This window comes from Dromaius novaehollandiae, chromosome 1 (assembly GCF_036370855.1).
Source record: "Dromaius novaehollandiae isolate bDroNov1 chromosome 1, bDroNov1.hap1, whole genome shotgun sequence".
NCBI lineage: Eukaryota > Metazoa > Chordata > Aves > Casuariiformes > Dromaiidae > Dromaius > Dromaius novaehollandiae.
Window position 1 is genome coordinate 175937228 of NC_088098.1, and position 15267 is coordinate 175952494.

At 35.7% G+C, this 15267-nt stretch overlaps 1 protein-coding gene across 6 annotated transcripts in view; it reads left to right on the forward strand.

The window, feature by feature from the left end:
- DACH1 (dachshund family transcription factor 1) overlaps positions 1–15267 on the forward strand; it is a 363776-nt gene that overhangs the window by 182365 nt on the left and 166144 nt on the right. For all 6 annotated transcript variants that reach the window (XM_064504770.1, XM_064504768.1, XM_064504769.1 and 3 more), the window contains exon 3: positions 11521–11682. In XM_064504770.1, coding sequence (XP_064360840.1) covers positions 11521–11682 — 162 coding nt within the window. The remainder of the gene's footprint in view (positions 1–11520; positions 11683–15267) is intronic.

Consider the following 15267-nt stretch of genomic DNA (forward strand, 5'->3'; position numbering starts at 1 on the left):
TAGAAAAAACTTGTGACAGTGGGAAAAAGCTACTTGTAAATGTTGTCCTTCAAGAAAGTGGGCAGTTGAGACTTGCAGTGCCCCTTGGAAATGTCTTTTGTGTGGTTGAGAAGGGCAGGGTGGCAACAGCAAGGAGACAACAGTGTGAACACAAATGCATATATGCTCTTTGGATTTGATCATGATACTACATTTTGCATGTATTAATGACTCAGTAGATGATATGGCATGCTTATTAAATATTGTTGCTGTAAAGACAGAATCATGCTGATTCATCTGCCTTTATTATGTGAAAACACTGTATGCCACCCATTGGTTCGCATATAGCTTAGATGAAACATGGTTCTTTTGTGGCCTGTTATTGCCATAGAAAATCTGTTTTGATAGATGTGAAAATTACTCTTTTTCAAGCTTGGCAAAGATATATAGCGTGTGGCTGATATGTCCGATCAAAGAACAGAGCACACAGTGATTTCTAGAAACATCAAATGAACTTCTTGAACTACTGTCAAAAAAAAAAAGCAACTAACTCAAAAACAATCAGGAAACCCTTAATTTTATGGACTGAAAGCACATCTCAAAGTTAAGTTCAACAACATTTCTGTATCTTTTTGAAAATAATTCCTCTCTTTCTGAAACTGATCATGTGTTTTTACTACTGATTGAGAATTCAATTGTAAAGCAATTCAACAATTCAGTGCAGTAATTACAACAAACCAAATCAATTCCAATTATTTCCACTGAAATTTATACATGCCATGAAATTTTAGAGTTCTGTGCTTGAAAAGATGAAGGCATTCTCTCAGTTGGTGTGTTGATATTCTCATTGCTAAGTTTTGAGACCGCATCTTCCGAATTGTTGAAGCTGGATCGCTTGTGGTTGAGATAAAAAAGTTGTTGTCCAGATACTGTTTAAATTTCTGTCAATTATTTTTATTGCTGACTTTGTGCTGGAGGTACAATCAGTCTCTTGCCAATTTGAGTATAAGAGAAGTATAAAACTTGGAATTTAGAAATGATAAGAAGGAAGGTAACAACCCGTAAGAATGGGAAAAATATAGAATACAGGTCCTGTCCCAGGCTTGTGCAAATGTTGCCAAAATTTAGGAAACTGATTGCCAATAACAAATGGATTTGTGAAAATCCTAATCTGTTGATAGCTTGTTCATTAATGGCTGAAGACAAGATTAATTACACTATCTCCTCCAAGTTATAATCTAGTTCTCCCTACAAAACAGGGGATCTGTGGAGTACTGCTATCATACTTTGCCTATTCATTGATACCACTAACCTGAGAGGAGCATGGTAACATCAAATTACATCTTCTATAAAGTATTATTAGCGATTACATGTGATTTCTTGTTTACATATGACATAATGAGAATTTCTTGGGGTTCTGCCAAAGCCAATCTCGGGACACCCTTATGCCTGCATATTTGGTGAGCTTTGAATATTTGTCCATAATGAGGTAGACAGTGGTACCGCTCAGCTCTTGGCTTCAAAGATTATGCCTTTGGAAGCATACATGATCAGTTATGTAAATCTGAATTTACTAACGGCTGCAGTTTTTCATAATATAGATTGCAATTACATCAATATAGTAGGGACTGCAAGAAATATTGTAGAAAAGTTGCTGCATGTTTGTTGTCCTGTTAAAACCAGATATAATAGTTATGCAGGCATTTTAAATATCACATTTTTACTCTGATATTATTAAGAGTCTTCAGGTGTTGACTTCATGAGTATGAAGCAATTCTGAGGTACAAAACAGAAGTATTCAGAGATGTCACTCTATGGTAACACTTTGGGCCTGAGAGAAATCCCTTGATTTGGGGGCATATCTTGGCTATGCTTTGCCTCATTGCTGGGACAAGACACAAGTGCACGTCACCCCACTTTTGTGCCATGGTTCCTACTGGAAAGAGATACGGGTGCTTCCAAATGTTAGAAGCCATCACTGCATGATTTATCTAGTCCCTTGGTCTGAATGCTCTGCGCTCAGGGTATAAAATGAAGCATACGCACCCAGGAGGGTAGGTGCAGCCCTGGGAATTTGGTGTTCTGTTACACTGCGCAACAAGTAGAGCATATAGGGGAGAAAGGGCTGCCTGCAAGAATTCACTGGCTTTTAATCTCAACGCAGGACTACAGAGTGTTCCCTGGAAGTCATTATCACAGCTACTTTGTACGGTATCACAGTTCTGCATCACAGTACAATACCCTGCTATCACTGTTCTGTAATAGTACATTTAGCCCCATGCCTTGCCTCTGGCACAGCATAATGCATAATGGATCTGACGAAACTTTAAAAAAAAAAAAAAAAAAAAAAGAGCCCCAAAGCCATAGAGTGTGGCTCTTGAAGTTGTGGCACTACAAGTGAGCAGAGGGGTGGAGGAGGAGACAGGGCTCTGCTGACCCTTACAGGTGAATTCTCTACATTCGGAAACATGAAAATTCTCTTACCCAACTTTATGTGTTAAAACAACAGCATTGAAATGATCAGCCTTGAAAGAGCCAGTGGGCTGGTGGGATTTTTTTCCAGTATGAAATTGTCTTCTGTCATTATAATGCTTGGTGCATCCTGCTTTTCATACCGCAAATACAGAGATGCAAACAGTGAGATATTGCTGAATTTGTCAATATACACTGCAATATATTTTTTTTCTTCTTTTCTGGGAAGCAACAACCACTTTAAGACTAAACGTGACAAAACAGAATTAGAATTGTTCTTTAAAGATATTTTTAAATTTTGGATATTTATTCATGTGGCATATTCTTATGCTGTTTCTGAATAATCCTATGAAATCTTTCTTTGAAATAACTTGAAATAGTGTACATTTTAAATGTCTACTGAAGATACACTTCTAAGCAACTATGACAATATTTCGTCTTAGTTAGGAAAAGTAATTGTTTGCAACTGAAGTCCTCCATTCGTTTCCTTCTGTTTTCCTGAAAGGGATAATGCTGCTTTCTTTTTTTGGAGAAAGCAAAGAACCTGAAATAAATTTCTAGCTGACTGTCCCTGTGCACAATTTAACCACCAAATGTGTGAATCTAATCTTGCTTTCTTTGGGCTGAAATGTTGCTTTGGCCTTAATCTCACGTGGAGTCAATATTTGTGGACTGTTACTTCAGTTTAGAGCCCCATGCTGATGACAGGTCTCTCAGTCAGTCCCACCAAGAGGGCTATGAAAGCTGAACTGTGGCCCACAGCTATGATCTCATTTGATTCCAAACCTGTTTCGGTCCCACAAACACTTTTACGCACGAAAAACTTAAATTTCACACACATGAGTAGGCGTCTGGGCTGCAGTGGGTCTGGCTGAATGAATCTGGTAATTCTGTGTGCAAGGCTGAGCTCGTAAGTTGTAGGGCGATGTACTTCCACGGGGCCATCAGGCTGCCTCGGCAGTGCTTAGATATTAGTTTAATCAAAGAACTGTGTGCCATTACCCCAGGATCTGTGTCAAGCTGTGGATTAGGTTTATAAAAAAACCTACGAAAGCTCCTGCTGGTTGAAAGATTATGAGTATTTAGCTACATTACTGCTATTACAGGCATGAACACGTCCTTTCAGTATTTTTGAATCGTAGCAGTGTTACAATTAATTAATTGTGTCCATCCAGTTATAAATTGGACTAAAGTTAGAGACTAAGGTTTTATTAAGCACTGCTGATTTTCTTATTTGTATTTCTACTTCGTTTTCTTATTCTGTATTTGAGTGAACTTAAGCTGAATTATGTTTTTCTAAACTAGACTCAAAGAATATGTCAATAAAAGACATTGTAGTTAGTCAAATCCAGGAATGTTTGTTAATCAAGAAAATTCATGGAACACCAATAACTATCAGTGACTGTCATTATGTTAAAGCTTTTAATTTCTTGTAACAGAGAGAATAGTGTTGTGAGAACATGAGATAATACACACAAAAAGAAGAAAGGAACTTCTGTTTGCAGAAAGTGCAGGGAAGTTGTTCCCATAATAAGTCATTCTATTAAACAAGAGCCATTATTGCACTCTAGCAATGCAAATGTAAAGCAGAAAGTCTATTAGGAACCAAGCATCATTGTTAGTGCAATATATTGTTAGTATATGGATTTTCCCTTCCCACATACTGTTTTTTTACATTATATAGTGTTTAGCTAAAGAGATTGCGGCTCAGGATTTGACACTTAAGTAAAAGTATTTCTTTTATATTGTTCAAAGCTGACCTCTGCTTTTACAAAAGCTTGATCTGCACTTTTTCATCTGTTTAGAAGCATACATTTTTGGTTAAGAAATTGAAGACAATCTCTTTGTCTTTTTCCTAAGCTAGGGAGGTTGAGATAAAAAAGAATGCCTGCTTTAAAAGTCACACATGGCTGTAATTTAAGATTTTTTTTTACCTCATTGTCCATAAGAGTTGAAAGAAACCTTCAATGAAAGTTTATTAACTAGGCCAGTGCCTGAGGCAATAAAGGTTCATTTATTACCAGTTTCTTGGCTGTTTTTCTTCTTCTATTTTTTGGTTAAACTCATAGTGTAAGATAATACTTCACGAAATTAAACCTTTGACCTTCTGTGGAGTTAAGTCGCCTTTGATTAGATAAAGTAACAATTTATGGTCCAGCATGAGGTTGCACATGAAATGAATAATGCAAGAGACTGAAAGAGAACTGAGAATCTATTGCTTTTGAAAAGATGACTGTTGTTTAAGAAAGAATGTTCTCTCTTAATTGTATTGTTGTGATGCTGTATGCATTTCAGTGGGATTTTAAACCATTGTTTCAAAGTACAATATAAGGAGGCATTTATGCAATACACATTGTTTAATTCTGTCACAGTTCCATCAAACAAATAATAAATTCACAAATTACAAAAGCATGTTAAGCTATAATAGTTCGTAATTTATTGTGGTATTTGAAATACACTTTGTGATTTCACTTTTTACTCTTGAGTACAAAGGAGGAAATCCACCATACAGAGCAACTTCAGGAAATATATGTCCATCTGTTTTATAAATGGCATATATTAGTGATAAAATAATTACATTTACATATTTTTTGCAGCATCATTTAACCTGCCAGAAGTTATCTTTGAACACATGAAATCTTAATATTAATTTTTATCTACTTTTAACAAAATGAATCAAGAGGACACTTTCTTTCTAGGTCAGTGTTTTATTTCTGTAACAATTTTATGAATTGCAGGGACACATTATAGGTAAAAAGATTTTTAGATTTGAAGGTATGCTGTGGAAATTTAATTTTTTTCCTTGTTTATTTTAAATGCAATACCCCTACCTCAAAATTCATATTGCAATTTAAGAGTAGTTACAGGAAAAAGGTCTGATTAGTTTTGATGAACAACAGATGGTTTGAGCCTCACATACACTGGTTTTGTCCCAGTGTAACACTGGCGATTTCATTCAGTTGCATCGGTCTGAATTCATACGTCTGAAGTTCTCTAAGTATTCTTTCTTTAAGGATATTTAGAGTGAAGCTGGTTATTTCACTTTTATTCACATAACTCTTTTAATAATATCACCTTGTTTAAGCTGTTTGAAAATAGACTGGATGAGCAATTTGCACTGAACCAAGCAAGATGAGCAGGAAAATATAGTTAGATGGTCCAGGCTAGGATTTCTTGTTTATCCCAAAATATCAGGTAATGGAATTTTGGGGGTATAACAATACTGTTGTGTTGGATCAATCCAGGAAGCTTATGAAAATAAGATTTTGAATCAGATCTATTTGAAATCAGAAGATTTGAATGAATCAAATTCCAGGCACTTGCCTACATTATACATAAAGAACTCTTCTAATGAAACATGGTATACTTTAACAGAACACTGTGGTGTAGTCTGAAGTCCCCCTTTCTGAAATCCAGCCTATGTAATCAGACCTCTGTCCTCCTGCAGATTGCTTTCCCCTTCTTGTTTTATGTATTGCACTATATAAAACACCCATTAGATCAGAGACTGAGGTTAGGATCCTATTTCATTTGAAATAACTGGGCAGCAGTGTAGTAAGCTACCAAAAACTTGTACCTGAACTGCTGAAGCCCCTGGAAGCTGTGCAGTGATCTGCAGTGGCCAGGGGCAAGTCCTAAGAGGTAACCCTGCATTTCTTGCTCCGGCAAAGTTTCTCAGATTTTAGTAAGAATTTTGTCCACGTAAGGACTTCAGTGTGAAATCTGGAATTAAATGAAGAAAAGACATGAATTATTTTCAAGTCAGTGCCACTGAAATAAACTAAAAGAAAAGGGATTAAGCATTAATTTGAAATAATGAAAGGTGTTATTTCAGAATTTAGATGAGATTTGGACCTCCTCCCACATGGGGAATAAAATGTTCCTGAAGAGTGAGCTTTCCAGCAAATTAGTGAAATGAAGTGTAACACACTGTTGACAATCATTTGTTTTAGCTTTGCACCTGATCTGTGATGGCAAAGATATGGTATCTTTGTTATCAAAGATATGTTATCAAAAGATATTATCAAAGTCCTACAGATAAAGGTTGTGGGGAAAAAAAAATATATATATATATAAAATTTGGCTTTTTATATCCTCATATATGTGTATATATTATATATAGGTATATAAAGGAAGGTAATAGTTATATTAAGGAAGTTAATAGTTATTAGAAATAATATTATTAGGAGTAATAATTAGGAATAATAAGTTATTATTAGGAATAGTTATATGACGGAAGTTAATAGTGAACTAAGGTCAGCTACTTAAATAATTTTATAATCTGTCCCTGGACCATGTTTGGACATACAATGCAAAATGTTTATTTTCAGACATATTTGCTCCTGAAAAAGTTACACTTACACTGCCTTTGTTCCCCCACCCCTCCCACCCCCAGTTGGATGTGTTATAAGCTGATCATGCCATCAAAACTGAATGTTTTGAGAGATGTCTCTTAAGTCAGGGAACAGTGTTTGTTGGATGGCAGTAGCCCTGTGTGTGACATAATCCCTACCAGTAATTCATACACTTTTGGAAAAATCTGTCATTATATATGGCAGTTCTCTTAAGCATTTTGCTCAAAAAACAGAATTGTTTTCTGAAGGTGCTATGTTTTTTGTCAGTGTTTTCGATTTCATTCATTCATTTTCAGCACTGGAGACCACACATACTGGGCTAGCTTCTGGTCTCATTCTCACCCACGAAATTCTGACTTCAGTAGAGTTATATGGGTGTAAATTAGACGAGAATTTGGCAGGAGAAAGCTTGTGATTATATTTGGCAGAGGCAGCAGGCTGCAACTTTATTAACATAATTAACAGCTACAAACACACCCAACAGGCCAAAGTAATCTAGTGACAGAAGAGAGAAGGTCTTTGTAGAAAGGGACCATTCACGCTTTCTTTTGGTGTTCTGCTTCTTGTTCCTGAGTCCCTACTAAGGCTTGGAGAGCTTTCAATTGAGTTATAATTCAAATGCATATGGCTCCGACAAGACACCTTGAACAGACTTTTGCTGAGGAGTCTATAGGAACTGTCAGAAATACTGAGATTACTTCAGAGCCATGACTGTTGAATTGAACTTTACTTTCTGATGTTTTGCTTTTTGAATTAAATTGTTGGACAAGATTAATTGCACACAGTAAGAGACTTAAATGAATAGCTTTATAAAGCATTAAAGTTCTAAGTATGTCACATGGGAAAAAAGCTGTAAGGTTTAAATGAATAAATGTATTTAATGCATAAAATGTCTAGGCTAATTTTTTAATTCCTTTACTAACATCTTTTATTGAAAAAACATACTTTATTCATCCATCTTAGTTATACTGCTGTGGTTGTGGTAATTTAATATTCCTGCTCTTCGCTAATCTTCTGGTTCAACAGAAGTAAACAATAGGTTTCATAAATTTAAAATGTGCTCTTCAGAACATGCTTCTAAAGATAAAAAACAAGGCTGTAAACATTTATGACTGAAACAAACTAGATTGTTCAAATACTGCCATGATGTATCATGTATATCAATATGGCACTGATATCAGTTAGAATGCAAACAAGGTTTTAAATGATGTGCCCCTTCATTTCAGCTGGAGAATCCGCTTTACGCCATCTGCCTATCAGATGGTTAGGAACCAGGACTGCGTATTAATGCCACATGTTCGATTTTCTTTCCTCTTGTAATGGTTAGATTCATATTGCTAATAGCTGTGCATGAGCACTGTCGATGAAATTTGTGTGACGATGGAGTGATGAGATATTTATAAAGCTGCTTGTCTCACTGCATAATGAGCAGGAAGAATGCCAGACATAAACAGCTTATCAATTTCAGAATATTAATGATAACTATCATTGACTCTAAGCCATTGAATATTTTGGCTTGGAAATTTTTTTAACTTCTCAAATACATATTTGTAAAGAATAAAAACTGTCTTAGTGGCTCCTTAGTGTGATTCTTATTATTTGTTCCATTTCAGTTGCCTTTATAGGTGACTTTTGGTCCTCTCGTATTTCAAGGTAGAGAGTCTGTAACGAAAAGCGTACAACTTGGAAATTAGTATAAGAGTCAAGTGTTATTAAATAATGTTTAGTTCAAAAGGCTCTTTTGAGCAAGTTTGAGCAGTTTAAAAAACATTCAAGTCAATTTGAACTCTAAAGTTTAGAATTTAAAAATATACAGGTAAATGTTATTTAGCGGTTTATTAATCTCTTCTGTTTATATTTGGCAACCTTTGCTGGTAAAATCTTTAGTGAAGTAAGGCCTTTTGCGAGACAGAAAGTTTTGACTTGTATCATACCGCAGTATAGCACCATGCGTGATCCTAATGCATGGGGTTTTGCATTGCTCTGTCATTACAATCAAGCAGTTACAAAAGAAGTAACGGTAAAGAAAAAACTGCTAGATTGGAATTGCTGTGAGGAGGTGGGTTAAGCTACAGTGCTGAGGATTATTCCTTGCTCAGATTTTTCCCCCACGTATACCCGTGCTTTCATGTATGAGACATATATTTCAGATTCATACAGTTCAAATTAATTGCTGTGTAGTAGCAAAGTAATCATTTCAATCACTTATGCAGTTGTACGGGAGAAGGAACAAAGTCAGAAGTTCAATTTCTGCTTTTTTTTATAATTATCATTTATGATCACCAGCATTATTCAAGAGCTAAGCAGTCTGTAATTTATTTTCTTAGTCCCTATGCAAAGGTTATGGCCTCCTCTGAAGAGCAGCATTATGGGCTACTTCAGGGAGAAGCACTGCAGTATATATTTTTATATATTTTGTTGCAAAATGGGGTTTGTATTCTAGCAGTTCTGCAACCAGGTCATTACTCCAGTGAGACATAACATTTATGAGGGTGCTCACAAGTCCAATAGAATATCTATTTAACATGGTGTTTATTCTAATACTTGGAAGTGCTTAAAAACTGCTGGTCTACAAGTGCTGTCATGATCAGAAGTTTGAGGCCTGCTGTTGCATTTATTGGTTGTATTGTATTTGAACATTGCTGTGAAGGATTGCTCTTTAAAGATAATAGTTTCAGCTTGTCAGCGATGCATATAAAAAAAAGGAAGTATAGGATATTGCATTGTTTAATGAACACAGGATGCAAACCAAAGTTCAGAGGTGCACCATCCCTTTTTCTGTGGCCTAATTTAAGAACTGCTACCAAATTTGTATAATGTATAACTTCATATCCTTCCTCTAAGATAAAAATATCACTAGAAGCCATCCATGTTGTTGTCAATACCTTTCTATGATCAGGATGTGCACATTTTGTAATAGTAGCAAAAGCTAAAGTAAAATGAAACCTTCATGTTGATCCACTTTCTGAATTGATTCCTGACTTTTGGCATATCTTCTTCTACCTGAAACAGCAGTTTTGTAAGTAATATTGATCTGACAACGCAGAATGTAATTATCACTTACTTAGTAATTCCTGCGACACTCAGAGGTGTTAGAAGCCTGTTCATGAGGACACTAGACAGGCTGCAGTTGTTTGCTAGTCTCTATGCGGTCATGCAAAGAAACAAGAGAGGGCAAGCCTGGGTCAAGACGTAAGATATTAAAAGACACCTCTTTTGCCACCTCCTTGCCCCCCGGGATGGCAGAGCTGCCTGATGCCCGGCCATCTGCATTCTCCCCCATGGACGGTCTTCTGCCTCTTCCTCATGCGAGCACAAAACGTGGCAGTAGTCAACTTATCTTCCATTTAAGGAGTCAAAAGGGACAAGAGGGCCTCAAAAACAGTGGTGTCAGCATTATTTACCTCAGCAGCCTGGGATTGTTTGCTTATTCAGTCTTTCCTGCTAAACCGCACTCTTGTTTCCCTGTGCTGGGCAGCAGCCTGGGCCCATTCGAGTAGTAAGTTGTGGAGTTAATTCCTCCTGAGATGTTTAAGACACTTCACACCTCTCAGAGAACGAGTATCTGAAAATCAGACAAGCAGACACCTTTAAACTAATTACACTGAGTTTTTTCAAGCCATCTCCACTGTCAGGTCAAGAATCTTGATTGTAAATGATGGAACCTGAGATTCTGCTCTCGTCCTGTGGCATCCAAGGGGGAGGGATTGGTAATGGTATGGCATATAACTTACCTGATTTAGTGCCTTCATTTCCATCTCTGCACACTGGGTCAACAGTGTGGGGTAAGCAGAAAGTAGTGACTGTCTTTTCCTAGGCAGCTCTTGTGAAGTTTTGGCCCTGACTTCTCTCTGTTAACACCTAGGTTGGTGCGAAGGTATCTGATGGGATACCTGCACCATCTAGGGACTGCAGACTGAATTGAATAAAGACTATTGAATTTTGAGCGTTGAAGGCATTACTGGGCAATTTCTCTAACTGCTTTTGAAAAGGAGAACCTTCCCCATTTTTGTAAAACATTCCTGTAAGTGGCTGGATGGCAGAAATGTTGTTTAGTAGGAATAGCATTTGGACTTCCTGAAAGTGGCTTTGGGGTTAAATGAGTTGCACTCTTTCTCTTAGACTTTACTTCTTTCAAGTCTTGGGAAAGTAAAGCAAATATTTTACCTATGTTCTGCATTAACAAACCCTTCCTCAAACAAAGCTTGTTAGAATGCCCACATTACCTTGATGTTATGTGTAAAATCAGAAAGAAATGGCTGCATTCTCCCACTTGTTGTTCATAAATAGAATGGTCTTTAACATGGCAAACACATTCTACATCCAAAGGTTTTCTTTTTCTGAGTACATTTATCTACATTTTCACCTTTTCATAGTCAGATGCTTCAAGACATGATTTACAAGTTAAGTTGGATTTCTGAATACATGTATTTGTAGCTAGTTAGGTGCGATTGTATTATGTCTGTAGTGAGTGGATACGAAGGAAAGATTTACGTGAATATATAGTAGTAATTAGCTAAATAAGAGATGAAGCTTGTGAAGTAAAAACTTAAAAAAGTTGATAGTCTCCAAATCAAAGAAGAGGAATACTATTCTGTAACGTTCCCTTTTAATTATGTAGTAAAGAATGAAGGAAGAGTAACAGCCATATGCCCTACAACAATGGAGAGTCATAGAATAATGTATGTTAAATTTTGTTCATACTTCTTTGTAGGCCTGACAGCAGCAGCTGCAGCAGCAGCAGCTGCCACCAATGCCGCCATAGCAGAAGCAATGAAAGTGAAAAAAATTAAATTGGAAGCTATGTCCAACTATCATGCAAATAATAACCAGCATGGAGCAGACTCTGAAAATGGAGATCTGAATTCAAGCGTTGGTAAGTCTCAGTCACAGTATTTTGACATGTCAGTAATGCTATGGTATTTTATTGAAATAGTGATCCTTCTGGAGTTTTTTCTTAAGTCTTTGATTTCGTGTAAAATATTGCATATTTGTTTTCCTTTTCTTACTGTTTTTAGGTTTATTTTGTAGCTGACCTTTACAACAGCATTCGGCGTTGTTGTTACTATTACAAAAACATTCTTTCCTTTGCAGGTTACTTCTGCAGGCACCAGTTAATATTTTCCATGAAAGAAAGTGGTTTGATTGCTTAGAGTTCATTTTTCAAAGTACAGGTGGGGTGACAGATGATGGTGTCAAAGTGAAATTTAACAATGTCTCCTGCTCAGTGTGCTGGGTATCGACTTTAGGTAATTCAGAACACAAGCTTGAAAGCAAAATATTTCATACTTTCATGTGCCCTGTGACAAAAGGAAAACATACATACACAATAAATTATTGCCATGCTCTGCAGTTCCTATCATATTTTATTTTAATAAACACATTCTTAAAATGTAGTTAACAGGTTTTTCCATTTCTTAAGCAGCCATCAGCAACTCATGTTCTTTCTCAAAAAGAATTGTTTCAGTATACTTTATTCATTTGTTAGGCCAATTTGTTTTGCTAAAGCATACTTCAAAGCTAGAGTAACTTTTTGTTGTTGTTGATTAAATCTTTAATCATCTGTGTGTGTCTGCTGTAAAATGTTTTGTTATGCCATTTCATTGTATTGGCTCCTTTTATCATGTTGAGACAGTATTAACTCAGCAACAGAAATTCAATGACAAAGAGGTATGTTCAGAAGTCTGAAGTCAAGATTGGTGTATGTAGGAATAAAATGACTTAAGATTTTTAAAAATTTTTCTTTTTTTATTTGTTTACTTGTTAATTTTTCATCTCCTAAATGGATTTGAAATTAGTCTTGAAGATCAATAATTACGCATAGTCCTTAGCATAAATAGATACGAGTCTGTGAACAGTGTTTTTGTATAGTTCGGTAGGTATTGCTAGTCTGTTATATAGAAATAATGTGGATTGCAGTTCTAAGATCGCTTCACCTAGGTACATACTATTTTAAACAATAACAATATTTATACATTACTGCATAAGGTGAAGATCAGATTTTTGTTTTGCTTTTAAAGAAAAAGCTGTTAAAAAAGGTGCTCCTCTAGTAGTAAAGAAAAAAAGTGTAGTACTCAGATACCAACACATGCAGTCCCTAGAATATTTGTGGAAAAACTGTCCTCTTGGAAAGAAGACAAGAGTGGGTAAGGAGCAGGTGTCTTTGATATTTGAGAGGAGGAGATGGGTACAAATGAACTGGAAGGACCAGGTGGCCCCTAACATACTGAAAGAAAAGTGAAGTAATGAGAAAGAATAAGGGTATAAATACAAGCCATGAGGATAAAGAGACTTTAATAGAACTGGAAGCTAGTTTAGATTTGAAGACTTAGATGCATCCATATGTGAAATAAAATGTTCAGATCTTGAATTATGGAGCTGTTATTCTTCTTGGCAGTCTTGAGGCACTTCATTTATGGCAATGTTAACAGATGAGCAACATGTAAACCAAATGAGGTGTTTGTAGGACAGTGGATGAGAGGAATATTTTAATTTGAATAAAAAATCTGAACATTTGAATAAAAAAGGAAAAACCCTCTATATATTTTAAAATCATTGCTTGAGACATAACTTAGATAGCTAATCTACTGTTTTGTCTGCTTAAGAAAATATATTCAAGTCCTTCAAGTTACTTTTTAGTAGTGTAAAGTTGTGAAGTAAGATTATTTATTGTAATTGTCAAAATTTCCTTTCAGACAGCTAAAGCTGCTTGTACCTGATTTAAGTGAATGAAGAATTGAGTTCATTTCATTCAAAAAAATTGAATTTTTCTGATTATAATGAACGGTAGCACAATTACTTCCATTCCATCAAGAATGTCTCTGGAAATGCAGTATGTTTGTGCATATGAAATTCAACTATACTGTTCCTATTGAGGTTATCTTAAAAAAACAGTTTGCATTTATTCTTTTCTCTTATAGTGGTCCCCACCTAGTGTCCAGTGTAGTGTATGCTTACAGAATCAGAGAAGTAATTACTACTAATATTAATGCCAGGATATTCTTCAACTGAGTAAGAGTTTAGTCTCTACTTAATATTTGAATTTTTGAAAATCAGCATATTATATTATTGTGGCAAAAACCCTTATTTCAAATGTGTTGCTTTGCAGTACGTGTGTGTATGCAGTTTTAGTTGCATTTTACTCAAAAATTTTTTTTCAAATAAATATTATCAAGTCCCTATATCATTAATGATTTAAATTATGGGTTTTCAAGCATGAATTTGAAATGTTGCCTTATTGCATGCTGACAGGTGGAAGGAATAAAGCAAAATAAAATAATGTGATCTTAGTTTATATTTTAAATTATGTTATGTCCCTGACCAAACTCAAGGAAAAAAAAAAAGAAAATATTGGGTAAAAGCTTAATCAACACATCTTGGCCCATTTGTAACAGGCACTGTGGTACAATACTGTACATGGAATGATCATATCTTGTTGTTGGCCTTTTCCTATGCCTATGCCAAAGAGTGTAAATAAAGTATGGGTTCTTGAGTTGAATCGTCAGCTTTACCTCCAAATTCTCTTGCCTTTTTGGTTTTAATCAGATGCTTAATGTGACTCATAGAAGTCATTTTTGTAGATGAACATTGTATAATTATGCAGAGCACTACACAAATTTATTAACTTAGTCCTTTGAAGCAACGGCCAAAAGGTTAGTGAGTGAAGGGAGTTAAAGGAAGCCAATGATACTAATAAGTAATTATTTTATATCCTCAGTTTTGCGTGGTAACCTTGAGCTTGCATCCTCCCACCAGAATTATCATTTTAGAAGGGGGAAAAAAAAAGAAATTACAGAGGAATCAGAGTGAGGTATTAGCACACTGAGTAAAATATATGGCTGCAACGCCTTTCTCCCCCATCCACAATCAATTGGATTCTTTTAGTTTAATATTTACTTGCTAAGATGAGATGCTAGTCTGCATGGTGATAAACAGTCTGCTACTGGCATCTGAAGGTGACCTGTCAGTTCATATGGACAAATCTCCTGCTTACTGAAATGTACAAAATAAATCATTAAAGCAGGCAGGTGCTCATTCCCAGATTTAAATCACCATAGATTTATGATTTGAATTAATGCTTCATTTGGTCATAGAAATAGATGCTGAGACAAATGATATGCAGTGGTTGGGGCTTCCATACTGTAGCCATCCTAATATTGATTACTGAGATGTCTTTGCAATCTCTTGTTTATATCAAGTACTGTCTTGTGACAGCTTGGCTGATATGAGCTACATTGCAGATAAGAAGGAAAAATGTCCCGGGTTCTTTTTAGTGGCAACTCTACACACAACATGCAGGATGGATAAATTACTATTTTTTCATTTAAAAAATGGATTCCATATGGCAGCAAACAAAATACAATCTTGTTTCGAAGATTATGCTTTTTTTTCTCTTTTTTAATTGGAGAATTAAAAGAAAGAGAGTGACAAGGTCAAACTTTAAGTTTCATTGAGGGGTTCT